This window comes from Melospiza georgiana, chromosome 12, assembly GCF_028018845.1.
Source record: "Melospiza georgiana isolate bMelGeo1 chromosome 12, bMelGeo1.pri, whole genome shotgun sequence".
NCBI lineage: Eukaryota > Metazoa > Chordata > Aves > Passeriformes > Passerellidae > Melospiza > Melospiza georgiana.
Window position 1 is genome coordinate 4948175 of NC_080441.1, and position 14675 is coordinate 4962849.

General features: G+C 41.9%; 1 protein-coding gene across 1 annotated transcript in view; it reads left to right on the forward strand.

Moving 5' to 3' along the window:
• The window catches only part of BRWD3 (bromodomain and WD repeat domain containing 3), a 51428-nt gene that overhangs the window by 25204 nt on the left and 11549 nt on the right, over positions 1-14675 (forward strand). The window contains exons 14-31 of the mRNA XM_058032354.1: positions 859-1012; positions 1443-1577; positions 1968-2096; positions 2497-2722; positions 3369-3539; positions 5071-5254; positions 5700-5793; positions 6388-6537; positions 7992-8068; positions 8696-8873; positions 9616-9732; positions 10862-10969; positions 12018-12142; positions 12350-12432; positions 12869-12980; positions 13403-13464; positions 13550-13705; positions 14358-14478. Coding sequence (XP_057888337.1) covers positions 859-1012; positions 1443-1577; positions 1968-2096; positions 2497-2722; positions 3369-3539; positions 5071-5254; positions 5700-5793; positions 6388-6537; positions 7992-8068; positions 8696-8873; positions 9616-9732; positions 10862-10969; positions 12018-12142; positions 12350-12432; positions 12869-12980; positions 13403-13464; positions 13550-13705; positions 14358-14478 — 2382 coding nt within the window. The remainder of the gene's footprint in view (positions 1-858; positions 1013-1442; positions 1578-1967; positions 2097-2496; positions 2723-3368; positions 3540-5070; positions 5255-5699; positions 5794-6387; positions 6538-7991; positions 8069-8695; positions 8874-9615; positions 9733-10861; positions 10970-12017; positions 12143-12349; positions 12433-12868; positions 12981-13402; positions 13465-13549; positions 13706-14357; positions 14479-14675) is intronic.

Consider the following 14675-nt stretch of genomic DNA (forward strand, 5'->3'; position numbering starts at 1 on the left):
ACTGGTTATTTGCTTCCATTTCTAATTGATTTCCATGCATTTATTGAAAATGTTGTGGTTAATTCACCCCCAAAGAAATAATAATCTGTTGGTACTTCCTTATCCTAATGGTTAAGGAATATTTAGTATTTTACAAATGAAATAAGAATGTCAAATGATTTATCTCACAGAAGGAGGTAGAGCCCCAGTAATCATTTGGTAATAAATAAATAAATATATATCCAACATGGTTTTAAACATTGTATTTCTACCTTGGGTTTCCAGATAAGAGGTGAAATTAGTGTTTGGTTCTCAGGTTCCATTAGGGTTTTGAGTTTTTCTTTTCGAGATCCTCAAGTGACTTCTTTAAGTGCCCTGTAATTGAATTGTAATTGAATATTCACAGCAACAAAGAGCAGAAATGGAGAAATCCATTAGGCACTTGCTTTGCAGAATTCTCCATATTTCAGTGGTTGCATTTGCAGTGTTTGCAGTCGGAAGTGTGAGCTGGATTTATTTTAGCAGGTTCCTGCTCATTGTGGAGTTTACTGATATTGATGACTGATAAGAAAAATGCCTTGTAGGAAAAAGCCTAATAGAGCTGAAAGGAAAAATTGGGGTAGGGAAGGATGATGGCTTAGGAACAGAGGAGAAAATGTCCTTTTTAAGGAAATAGAGCTCTATAAATCTCAGTGGCACCAAATATTTCCTGTGTTCGGTTTTTACCACTGCAGAGCCATCCTTCATTCTCTGCCTTAGCCAGAGTCACAGAGGTGCCTGTGATCCATCCTCCCCCAGATTTCATACTGAATTAGCCCTCCTAAGTGTTTCCATATGTAGTTACTGATTTATTCCTTTTTAAATTGCTGATTTCCTTAGAAACAATGTGGTATCTGGAGAGGACAAGGTCACCAAGCTGAAGGTGACCATGGTGGCTTGGGATCGATACGATGCCACCGTCATCACTGCAGTCAACAATTTCCTCCTCAAAGTGTGGAACTCATCCACAGGGCAGCTTCTCCATAGCTTATCTGTGAGTACAGTTCCAGGGGGCAATCCCAAGTGGATATAGATCACTCTGAGATTGATTTGAAGCTGAACTCATCACCATTCCCATGACAAGGGTTTGAAGTATCCAGCTGTCCCCTGCCTGCTGGGAGGAGGGTGCACCATGGGACAGGAGCTGATGTGCAGGATCCTGGTGATTGCTGGGAAGCCTTTGGAGGCTCCATTTGTGCCCTGGTGTCTCCTTCCTCCTCATACCTCCCCATCTCAGCCATGCTGAGCTGTGACACTGCCAAGCCTCAAGCCTGTGGCAGGAATGGTGACCAAGCACAGTTCCAGTAAATTGAGGTGTCATGTGTGTCTCCCTGATCTGGGATGTCCTCTCAGTGACTCCCAGCAGATCTGGAGGTACCACATGGAGAAATAAAACTGCCTTTTTTCCCCTGCTATCATTGCAGGGTCATGATGATGAAGTTTTTGTTCTGGAGGCTCATCCCTTTGACCAAAGGATTGTGCTTTCGGCGGGACACGATGGGAATATTTTTGTTTGGGATATAGACAAAGGAACAAAAATTCGCAATTACTTTAACATGGTAAGAAGCATCACAGAAGGTTTGGTTTTTTCTTTTTTCACAAAACTGGTCTTTAAACAAAAGCAGATTTCATTAAATTCCTCCAGAGCCAGTACAGTTCTGAGATCTTTGGTGATCTTGCCCTATGACTGCCGTTAACATAAAATGTAGATTTCCAGGTGGTTGTTCCAGAACATACATTAAAAGTTGGGCTGAGATTTCAGGACAGAAAGAAAATGTGAAGTTTTACTTTGTTATTCAGTTTAACTCTAATAAATAAATCTGTCTTGAACAAGATGAGAAGTCACAGAATGAGGATTCAGTACGTGTTGGAGCACAGGGGAAATGTTTGTGAAAATGCTCTTATAGATTGTGTCTGGTTGTGAAAGGAATTCTCTGTGCTTGGTACAGATTGAGGGCCAAGGCCATGGAGCTGTTTTTGATTGCAAGTTCTCACCAGATGGGCAGCATTTTGCCTGCACAGACTCTCATGGACATCTGCTACTATTTGGTTTTGGATGCAATAAATATTATGAAAAGGTGGGTTGAATGAATTTTAAACTCTTCCCTGTCTTGACCTGATTTTGTCTTAGAAGTATTTGTGTTACAATTTATTCCCTCAACCTGCCCCAGACAAAATAATAATTAGGTCATGGAGCAGTTGCTGTTTATCTAAATCAAAAAGATTTAGACAAGAGACTCTATAGATAGAGGAGAAAAGCATTTACTCCTCTGTCCACCTCTCTTGGCCTATTTTACTGTTGAATTTCTGCATCGGGCCTTGGTAATAAACCACAGTTGTGGTAGGAATCTGCTCTCTGTCACAACATGCCTTGTGCTGATCCCACATGTAGGAGTTGTGCTTTATGGGAGCCATTCCAGAGCAGTAAGACAGCTGCAAATGGCCATTGATTTATTTCCTGAATTGCTTTTCTTTCAGATTCCTGATCAGATGTTCTTCCACACGGATTACCGGCCCCTGATCCGGGATGCCAATAATTATGTGCTGGATGAGCAGACTCAACAGGCTCCACACCTTATGCCTCCTCCATTCCTGGTGGATGTTGATGGAAATCCTCATCCCACGAGATTCCAGAGGCTGGTGCCAGGGAGGGAAAATTGCAAGGATGAACAACTTATTCCTCAGCTGGGATATGTTGCTAATGGTATTCTGTCTGAAGCTCATGAATAATACAAATGTGGCACAGTATTGAGCACCAGCTCCTGGGATGGTGCTGTGAGGATGTAGAAATTAATGGTTTAAATTCAATATACAGGTAGAAGAGAGGGTGGGGTGGGGTTGTGTGTGGAATCAAATTCACTGGAGGCAAGAGTATTCAAAAATCTGTTGATTTTCCCCAGGTATATGGCAGATGTTCAAAGCATTGTCTATTAACCTCTGTAACTGTGGATGTGAGAAAGCAAGCAGGAAGGTGGGGAGGACATGGAAAGCCAGCTTTTGTTTTGTAAAAGAGTTATTTTTTCTTTCATGCACAAACTTTAGGCAAAATGTTGATCTCCAAAAATACCTTCCATTCTTACCTACTGAAGTATTATTTCTTTCTGCTGTTTCTAATGGCTTGTGTTTATGTTCTACATGTGGTCTGGAGTTTTAGGATTTTATTGTAACTTCTCTTCTAAACTTTGCCTCCATTTATTACATGAGAGCAGAAAGCCAGCTGGTGATCAGATGTTTTACAGAGCAGACACATTGTGGTGCAGAGTTTTAAATGGGATTATTTTATTTCTGTGCTGTTTGCTAATACAGAAATCCATCATTTAAACAGCATTTGTGGTTTTGTTCCTGTCAAGGTGATGGTGAGGTGGTTGAACAAGTCATCGGGCAGCAAACCAATGACCAGGATGAGAGTATCCTTGATGGAATGATCAGAGAGCTCCAGAGGGAACAAGATTTGAGACTAATTAATGAAGGAGAAACTCTTCCAAACCCTCCCCTCAACAGATCCCACTCTGTTAATGGAGGTCAGTGTCCAGCCTTATCTTCATCAGTTCCTTCCTTATCACTGGCAGGACTTATCAAACTGTTAATGTCAGTTCTGACACATTGTCTTTGAAGTTCTTTTCTCTCCTCCTCTTGTACACCTTGTTAACCCCTGTGGAGCACTAGGATGTTCTGTGGATTCCAACAGGGGAATTATAAATTTAAGGGGCAGCTGAGGGCACCCAATGGTCTAACTGGGCTGTATCTGATTGTTTGGAGTTATTAGACTGGAATTATTCCTGCTATAAACCAGTTTCCTGAAAAATAAGCATGAAGTTCACTGTATTGTGTTGATATCAGTGCAGAGATGAAGCTTCATAACTGCAAAATGCCAAAATGAAAGCATATAATTAGGGGCTGTCTGTGGAATACAGTGTTGTGACAGACTAATGGTTTCCTGCTGCAGCACAAGGCTGAGCATCAGTGCTAATAAAATAAACATGTTGCTCTGTCTTAGTGTTTCCTTAGAAAGCTTGAGATTATTCTCCTGGTAAGTGTTCTGCTACTGTGATTTTATTTTTAATACACAGAGTGATTAAAAATTGAAACCACACTCAATCAGATGTGAGCAGCTGAGTGAGTGCAGCTGATGGGAGGGAGCAGATGCCCAGCACTGTGCTGCAAGTCAGCCTGAGCCTTGGGAGAATTCACAGCTGCTAATAAATCACTTCTAGGTTAAGTGACTGATTACATGTGTTTGAAGTAGATTTCCTGGCAAAGCTCATTAGGATTTGGATGTGGAATTGTTTGTGTTTCAATCCAAGAAGGAGTAAGAAAAATATCAGGGAAAAATATGAAAATGCATTTTTGCTTTGATCTAAGTTGATATTTCAGAAAGGTTGCCTAAAAGGCAGCTTCAGCTCACACAAAGTCTTTTCTGCTGCTTAGGATATGTTGATGTGTTGTACAGCCCCAGCTCCCAGTTTTATTTGTGTGTCCCTGTAGTTGTGGGAAGGAGTTTTCAGATATGAGTAGTGTGGAAATCAGAGCAGTTCCTTTCTGGAACTTGCATTGATCAGTGACTTTGCCCACATGAACTGCCCATTTGAGTAAGTTAATTGGATTATGCCTAAAGTATTTAAACAGCCAGATATTTTTATATAGCTTTGCACAACCATAAATGCAATATTATCATTTGATATACAGCATTTAAGCCTGTGGGAGTCGTGAAGGAAAAGTAAGGACAATGATGGCAGTGATTCCATTATTATCAACCTTTGTTTATCGATCTTTGTGCTTTTAAATTGTGGATGGGATACAGGGAAGGAATTGTTCCCTGTGAGAGTGGGGATGCTGCCCAGAGAAGCTGTGACTGCCCCTGGGTCCCTGGAAGTGCCCAAGGCCAGGTTGGACATGGCTTGGAGCACCCTGAGCTAGTTGAAGGTGTCCCATGGCAGAGGCTGGCACTGTTTCATCTCTAAGATCCCTCCTCACCCAACCACCCTGTGACTCCATGATTTTATTGGTGGTCCATGGAAGTGAAGAAGCCCTTTCTTTCTTTCTCTCTCCCAGCCCTTCGCAGCCCGGGCTTGGAGGTGGCCTCTCCCCCCAACGTGGGGCTGCGGCGCAGCGGGCAGATCGAGGGCGTGCGGCAGATGCACCTCAACGCGCCGCGCAGCCAGATGGCCACCGAGAGGGACCTCATGGCCTGGAGCAGGAGGGTGGTGGTCAACGAGCTCCCTCCGGGCATCAGCAAGTAAGAGGCTCAGTGGGAGTGCGATCAGACATTCAGTTGTGTAATGTGGAATGACCCTTCCATGCTCCTGGGATGAGTTTTGGGCTTTGGCGCTTGGTTGGTTGGGTTGTTTGGAGTGTTTGGATCAGAATGGAGTTGAGAATGGTAATTCCTTCTTTTCACAGTGCAGTCTTTCCTCAGTACTCCAAGTACCACATTTTCCTCAAGCTTTATTTAAAAAAGACTTGAAAGTAATTTTAATACATTGGAAAATAATTATGGCTGCTCAGCTAATGACTTTGTTTCTTTAACTTGTGATTCCAGGAGCAAATGGATGGATGCTGCTAGGGGGTTTTATGAACAGACTTCTCAGAGCAGCACAAGTATTTTAATGTATATGTTAAGGAGGCTGTTGAGTTCCATGATGATTTAATGAATATAATGTCTGTTTCTTGTGTATTATTAGGGTCCAGGAAGAATGTCGAGCTGCCAAAGGTGAAATAGAAATCAGTTTATACACTGCTGACAAGAAGAGAAAGCCATCCCACACATTACAACGGGTGAGTTAGTGCTCTGGAAGAAACAGCCTCAGTGGGAAGCAGTTCTGAGCAACAAAAATAAGACCAGCAAAAAACCCCAAACCAATTTTATTGAATTATTTAGAAGATCAATAGTCCTAATTGTTTCTCTGGCTCACTGTCTTCTTCCTTCTGTAACTGTGATTTGGCTGTCTGTAATATCCAAATAGTGGTAAATCTCTATCCTTGAGGTTTTGGTGGTGGGAAGATGCTGGGAAAGGAAAATCGCAGAGCCACGGTGGGTTTTCAGTTTGACTTGTGGAAAGCAGAGGTGCCAAACTTTTACAAGGGCTAGATTTATCTTATGCAGAGACTGCAGGAATTTTATAGAAAAGAATGGTATTTTCAATCATTTCCTTTCCAAAGACTCCTACTTTATAAAGTAGAATTTCTGTTAAACCAAGAATCCGCACCTAAAACATCCGCAGTGTGTCAGAGATACTGTCTAATTGCACAAGGATTTCTTACTGCCCCGTTGTGACTGGGATGCAGCGCTCAGCCACTGTAACCAGGCACTTCTTTAGTGTGTAAAACTGCTGAGTGTCTCCCTGATGTGTCCCCGTTTTGCCCTGGCAGAGCGAGCTGCAGGCAGGCGGCGGGCGCTCGCTGCGCAGGAACCAGCGGAAGCGGCAGCACGCGTACCAGACGCGCTCCACCATCGAGCACAGCCAGCAGGGAGCCAGCCACAACCCCTGTGCCCGCCACGACTCCGACAGCTCCTCTGAGGTCTGAGCCTCCCAGCAGCCTCCAGCACCTTCCCCCTTCCCAAATCCACATTCAGGTTCCATGTGTTTGCTGGAGGGAGGAAGTTTGTGCAGCTGATGCTCAGTTTGAGCTGGGGCTGCCAGGGCTGGGGTGGGGGGCAGTAAAAAGAGGTTTTTCAAATGTGTTTGTGGCAAAAGGCAGTGTAAAAATAATATTGGCTCGTTCCAGGATGGGAATGGTCACCTCACAAACCTTTGGCACATCCTTTGTCTCCGTCTTCAACATGGATGATGGAGCAAAGGGGTCCCAGTGCTCTAAGCTGGAGGGCCATGAGTGAGAGTGATCAACTCCAGTCCGTCCTGAGCTTGTGTGGGATCTGCTCCAGCTGGATTCCTGCAAATCAATGGGGCCTGAGAGAATTCATCCAAGGATCCTCAAATTGCTGCTGATGCTATCACAGAGCCTCTCTTGATGATTTTTTGAGCAGTCTTGGGAACCCAGAGAGGTTTTGGCAGGAACAGGACCCAGGGAATGGCTGGAGTTGTGCCAGGGCAGGCTCAGGCTGGAGATCAGGGAAAGGTTCCCAGAGGGTGTCGGGCACTGCCCAGGCTCCCAGGGCACAGCCCCAAGGCTCCCAGAGCTCCAGGAAGGTTTGGACAGCACTGCCAGGGATGCACAGGGTGGGATTGTTGGGCAGGGCAAGGAGCTGAGCTCTGATCCTTGTGGGTCCCTTCCAGCCCTTCAGGATATTCTGAGATTCTCCACATGGGAAGAAACACTCAGGTCATTGAGTCCCTGGGATTTGTGGTGTTCCTGTGGCATGTTGGTTTTGGAGAGTGAAAGATCATTTACCTAAATGCCAGGACAGGGTTCAAAAGTAGCTTAAAACAGCTCCTGTATTTTTGGAAACCTGAAACATTTTCAAATAAATTTAACTGGGTTGTGTTAAACCACTTGCTATTTTGGGATTTCATGCGGCACATGGATTCTGGGTCAGGACTTTGATTTCATTTTGCAGTGCTTTGATTTCATCTACATCTGTAGACTGCTGTTGAAAGAGATTGAGTATTGGTGTTTATCATTGATTTTGGCAAGGGAAGAACTTAAAATATACCAGATAAATATAACTTGTTCTTCTTAAGGAAGAGAGTGAACATTGCTGCTTTGTAAATGCATTGAAAATAGAGAACAGCTCAAAAAGCTGGGCCCTGAGCATAAAATTTATTAATCAAGCACTTAAAGAAGAACTCATTCTGTAGTTCTGATATAATTAAAATTCACATTTGTTCTAAAGGAGCTATAGAAGGATATATTATAATATTAATTAAGGTATGGGAAGAAATTGTGGATTTATTTCTTTAAAGCTAAACCAGCCTTGAATGGAAAGCATTTCTTGTGTGACACAACTTGCTTGCAAACAAAAATGATATGTTTTACCCTTGGCCCCAGAGTGAATCCTCTTGTTTTCACTACAGGAAGATGAGACTGTTGGCACAAGTGATGCATCCATGGATGATCCTGTGGCAGCCTGGCAGAGTGAAAGCAGTTCCAGGTACCTCCACTGGGCTCTGAATTGGGAACACTGGTTCATTATGGGATTTAAATAGGACAGTTGATACTGAAATACTCAGACTTCATTTTGAAAATTTATTTTTGATCAGTTAGTCATGAAACATTTCATATTGTGATTTTTTTCTGTTCTTTTTCTTTTCCAAGTCAAAAACAATTTCTAAAAAAAAGCCTTTTATAAGAAGATACTGGCTTTAATTAAGAGCTACTTGAAAAAAATCAATGCCAGTTTGCCATATAAATCCTGTACTTGTATTATTTGGTATTGAAGAAGTCAGAGCTGGATTTTTAGGGAAGTGCTCTAGTTCTTTAAATGTTCCATGCATTTTTTGTTGCCAGTTCTTATGAAGTCAGTCTGTGAATCAGTGAGATAATGAGAATTAATATCAACCATAGATGTAGTTTTACTGTGAGTTTCAAATCGGTAAAAGAATTTACTGAAATCACAAATCAGAGAGTACTTGTTTTTCTTCAAATTCACATGATAACAAAATTCTCTGCTAATCCTGAGCAGAACCAGGAGAGCAGGTGAATGTTTGGACTTTTCAATTCTCTATGGGGAAACTGAGGTTTTCTGTTCTCTTTCTTACAACTTTTTTATTATCTACAGTGATTCAACAAGTGAATATTCAGACTGGACAGCAGATGCTGGGATTAATCTGCAGCCTCCAAAGAGACAAACCAGGCAGGCAGCTCGGAAAATCTGCAGTAGTTCTGAAGATGAAAATATGAAGGGAACAAAAGGGCTGGAGCCAAAGCGAAGGAAACTGAAACAGCCAAGGAAGAAGGTCAGCATATGTAATTCTTTGTGTCTTTTGTACTTTATGAATATAAATACAGGTTTTAGTGGTTGTTTTCAAAGTAAAATATTTTACAAATGGGCATAGAGTAAAAAAATATTTATAGAGATCACAGTAATTGTGCTACCAGTGGTACAGAGAAATTTTATTGTTTGTTTTATTGGGCTTCCATGTTTCCCACAGGTGGTTCTTCATTTCAGATTCCATTTTCTTTCCTCTCAGGTTTATGCTCTTCACCACAGTCAGGTTTACAACAGGGTGGTTTTGTTGTAAAATTATAATGTATCTGTATTGTATTGACATGGTCAGATGTCTTTTTCCTGGTATTTTTTTAAAAGACATTTAGAATATTTATAAAAATGCAATTTATTTCTTTATTATAGAACCACAGACTGGCTTGAGTTTGAGAGGTCTTAAATATCACCTTATCCCACCCCCCTGCCATGGGCATTTTAATGATTTATGAATGTTTTAAGCCATTTTAATGATTTGTGAAGGTTTTAATTTTCAGTTATATTTATAACAAACCTGTCTATTTAGTGGAGGTTTTGGGAAGGACGACACTCCACAGTTTGCTCTTCCTTGTATCTTACCTGCAGTAACTGCTGTACGATGAGTTTTCCATAGTAATTAACTGTACTCTGAATATTGTGTTGATTGCATTCCAAATTAATGCAGATATTTAACTTGTCTATGTCACTTACTGTGTAATGTCCTGATGTGTGTTTAGAAAGCCAGTGGGCTGCTGTCCCTGGAAGGGGAGCCCAGTGAGGAGTGGCTGGCCCCGCAGTGGATCCTGGACACCATTCCCCGCCGCTCGCCCTTCGTGCCCCAGATGGGGGATGAGGTACTGCCCTGTCCTGGTTTGGAAAGCCAGGTGTCTGCCCTGAAATGGAAAATGTAAACCCCCTCCCTCCGAGTTGTTGTAATTTTTAAAATTAAGGGGCTCTCGGGCAAAGATATGGGAGCAGGGATAACAGTTCTTTATTAGGGAAGACAAAAAAAACCCCAAAACAATGCAATAATACAAAACAACACTGTCAGAGTCAGAACACGACCTGACACCCTATTGGGATGGGTGTTGGTGGCAGTCCCATTGGTGGAGCCCTCCTGGAGTGACAGATGTGGTTCTGTAAAGCACTGATCCTGTAGAAGGATGGAGTTTTCCACTGAAGATCCAGTGGTGGTGTAGATAGGCCTGGTCTTCCTCTGGGAATCCACTGGGAAAGGGCTGCTCCTCTGGGAATGCAGTGGGCAAAGGCTGCTGTGGTGCTCCAAAGCTCAGATTGTGTCCAGGTAGGAATGCTTGGCTCCTCCCCTGGGCGGAGCATCTCCCCATGGGATGCTGGGATTGGATCAGCCATGCAGGGACACTCACTGGCCATGGACAGAAGATAATTAATAATTAATGGCCCATGAACAGCTGAGATCTCCTGCAGGGAGGATTGGCTGTGGGAGAGATAAAGAAAACTGCCCAGTTACAGAAGATGACTGCCCCACCTCTGACAGATGGAATAGAATACACAGCCCCATTTCCACATTCCAATCAGCAGCTCTGCTTGCTTTGGACTCTTCTGCCCAGCAATATTTGCAGGGAATTGTGCTCAGGACAGGCTGAGTTTTGATAACTTTGTTAATTCCCAAGCAGTTTGTTGCTTACAGATTGATGTCTTGTGTCCCTTTTTTTGCTCAGGTAAATTGGGATTAACATGAAAAATCAGTTGTGCATCTTCACCTGCACATTTGTTAATGATCCTACTTTTAAAGCACAGAGCAGGTGCCAATTTGGCTGATAGAAATATTTTTAATTAGAAGAGTGTTTTATGATGAAATAAATAAGTGTGCAATGTGTTCTCAAAGGGATAAGACCTGGTATTATGAACAGGAAGAGCACAATCATTAAAATAATTTGCTGTACTTTTCTCATTTGCTCTTTTTTTCTCTTGAAATTTTCTCTTTTTTTTTTCTCTTTTAAGATCATCTACTTTAGGCAAGGCCATGAAGCTTATGTGAGGGCAGTGAGGAAAGCCAAAATTTACAGTATTAACATGCAAAAACAACCATGGAACAAAATGGAACTCAGGGTAAGTTCAAGAAATACTTCAAAGAGCTGAATGTCTCTGTAATGTTAAACTGACATGAAAAACCAACAAGAAAAATGTGAAGAAAGGATTGCTTTAAAATGCTAATATCAAAGTTTTAATTGTAAATATTAAAGTTAGTTTTTATTAACACAAAGTCTTTACATCTGTTCACTTCCTGGTTTTTGATTTGATTCTCAGGGGTCTCTTTTCACACAAATTATTTTTTCCTGAACACTGAATTCATTCAGAACCCTGCACTGCAGAGTTGCTTGTGGTTATCTCACCACTCTTACAGTGACCTGAGCATTTGGGTTCTGTTTCTTGTTTTTAATGCTGTGGTAAGAAATCATGGTGTAAACACCTAAATGTGTGCAGGAGTTCTCTGAAACATTGGATCTTGCTTTGGATGAGTTCCCAAGCCTTAATCTGCAGTATTCCTTATTTTTTCCTGCTTTCCTCAGATTTCATATCAAGAGAGGAGCCCATATATGTGCTCATGTTCATTTAACCATGCTGGTGATTCTATTAATAAAAGTAGTTGCTTTACTGGGAAAATACCCAGTTACCAGTCCCAGATATTCAGTGATTCCAGCTGTGATTTTCCAAGGTATCATCAGTTTGTGAGGAAAAGGAAATAGCTGTTCACTTAGGATGGGCTTTGACAGGACATGAACATAAAGGCTATTGTGGGATTCCCATTTTCAGAGGAAGAATTTCCTTTTTTCCCACTGTGCAAGAGTGAGGGGCCCTGGGGTAGGTCAGGGAGAGCCTTTGATGTGCTTAAAACTGAGTTTGTTCCTTAGAACCTTCTTAAATAATTTGTAGGAATTCTGTTCACAAACCTGCCAAGGGAATGAGCTTCTTCATTTTTCTTTCTGTGGTGACAGTGATTGATTTTAGTATTGGGGAAAGAAAAATTAATGGGTGAAATTACCTGTGCTGTAGAGTGGAAACATACTTGGATTTTATTAATATGTTTCACTTAAAAATGGATATTTTTGTTTTTGGCAAGATAAAATAATGCTGTTCCATGCTTCTTGCTAACTAGGAACAAGAATTTGTGAAGACTGTAGGAATTAAATATGAAGTTGGGCCTCCCACACTCTGCTGCTTGAAGCTTGCATTCCTAGATCCAATCACAGGCAAAATGACAGGAGAATCCTTTTCCATAAAGTAAGTCACTGGAATGCTGATGACATACTTCAAGAGCTTTCCTTGCAGTGTAGATGCTCCCCCCTCCTCCTTTCTTATTTCCTGTGCAAGGCATGAAGATGGCAGTAATGGTTATCTCAAATGCATGGAATTTGAGGACTGTGCAGTTCATCTAGAACTGCATTTCTATGCAGTAATAATAACTTTGTTTGGTCTTATTTCCTGAAGGTACCATGATATGCCAGATGTTATTGATTTCCTTGTGCTGCATCAGTTTTATAATGAAGCCAAAGAAAGGAACTGGCAAATAGGTGAGGTTTCTTTTCCCCAATTCCATGTGTTTTGCACCATTTCTGCAGCTGTTTAATGGGACACAGTGTCTTTGTTACATGATGTAAAGGACTATACACACGTGATATTATAAAGATTATTGGAAACTTTTATTTGATGTTTGCTGCAATTCCTCTAGCAAAAAAAAAAAAAAAAAAGAAATGAGAAAAACTGTTCCAAGGGCAGTGATAGCAGGAGAATCTCCTGATCTGTTGGGAATCTGAGGTGTGAGGCAGCTGTGGGTAATTCCCAGAGATGGGCAAGTCCTGCTCTGAGGGCAAGGGCTCAACTCCTGTGCTGCAAGATGCAGGGATGGAAAGTAGGGCGTTCACAAAAGAGGGAGCTGATTCTCTAAAAGGAAATATTTAGCAGTTCTTGCTGTTGTTCTTTTTCTGAGTGCAATGTTTGCCCTTGCAGGGGATCGGTTTCGCAGTATCATTGATGATGCCTGGTGGTTTGGGACTGTGGAGAGTCAGCAGCCTTTCCAGGCAGAGTATCCTGATAGTTCCTTCCAGTGCTACAGTGTCCAGTGAGTATTGCCATGTCCTGGGCCTCCTGACAACTCAGAGAACTTCAGAAATAGGATCAAGAATTAGAATCCCTTTTTCCATTTAAATACATACCCCGACACTTTATTTATTTATTTAATTTCACATATTGTACTTCTTATTTATTACTTACTATTTATTTTAGAATATTTTGAGTATTTACTTATTTAATTTTTTGCTAATTTAATTTAATTTAATTTTTAAAAATTTTTAAATTTATTCCTAAAGCAACGACTGTGGTATAAACAGCAGTGCAGTGACTGTATAGGAGGTACAAGAGGAAAACAGGGAGTTGGAATGTCTTATTCCTAACTGGAGTGACCTTTTGGGTCAAATCTGGTAAAGAAAAGGTGTGTCTTTATATTCAGCTCTAACTTGTGCATTTGAATGAATTTTTTAATAGCTGGGACAACAATGAAAGAGAGAGGATGAGTCCATGGGACATGGAGCCAATCCCAGAAGGAAGTAAGTGTGTGCTGGATTCCTGTCCCTGCACAAAGCAAACAGCTCTGGGGCCCTGCATTTACCCTCTGGAATTGTTCCTCTGCAGCTGCTTATCCGGAGGAGGTCGGTGCTGGAGTTCCTGTGACCCCAGAGGAGCTGACAGCTCTTCTCTACAAGCCCCAGGAGGGAGAGTGGGGGGCCCATTCCAGAGATGAAGAATGTGAACGAGTAATCCGAGGGATTGAGCAGCTTCTTTCCCTTGGTATGTTTGGAGAGAAAAGGGGGAAGGATTAACGATAGCAGGGAGGGGGGCACAGGACTGGAGAGTAGATGGGATGGAGTGCTGGGACTTGAAATGTACCCAACTAAATTACTGAAAAGAGCCTTTTAAATTTCATATTTCAGTTTTCAAGCTAAATTCCCTTTTTTTCTGGGGCATCCCAGTGGGTCATCTCTAAAGAGCAAAATATATAATTAAACCCCTCAAAACCAACCAGCGAATCCTCACTAAATACCCTCACCTCCAAATTCCTTATAACTGGTTTGTAACCATTTAATAGCACACTGTGCTTTAAATTCTGCCTCTGTTTACACCCAGGACATGTCTGTGTTCTTACTCGGTGTTGCGTGTTGTAGTATTCCTGTTGTAAGTGCAAATGCCTCGTTCCTTTCAGTCAGATTGGCTGCTGGCACACAAATCTCAGATGTGATACTTAAACAAAAAGTGCTTTTTCAAGAGCAGGAATAGATGGTACAAGAGGAGGAACCCTGCCCTGTGGGTAATGACATTCTCAACTGTAGATCTGCGTTGCTTTTGCTGAATTCTTCGAAGGAAACCCCAGAAACCAGTGAAAGGAATCTTGGTGGAACATCCCTTGGAGGCATCTAAATCATTGTGGTCTTTTGTCTTGCAGACATTTCTAATCCCTTTGCTGTTCCAGTGGACCTTAGTGCCTATCCCATGTATTGCACTGTTGTTGCTTATCCAACTGACCTCACCACCATCAGGAGGAGGCTTGAAAACAGGTTTTATAGGTGAGTTTGGGTTTGTAGCTGACATTTATTGCATTTATTATTATGTGGAGCTGAAGGCTGTTTAAGGTCCCTTCAGCAACTGCAGAAGATCAGATTGCCCTTGGGCAAAGTGAGTCTTCCAAAAGCTGCTGTAGCTGGATCTGGAATGTTGGTTGAACACCCTGAGCCTGCTGTGTTGGAGGCAGAGCATGTTTGCT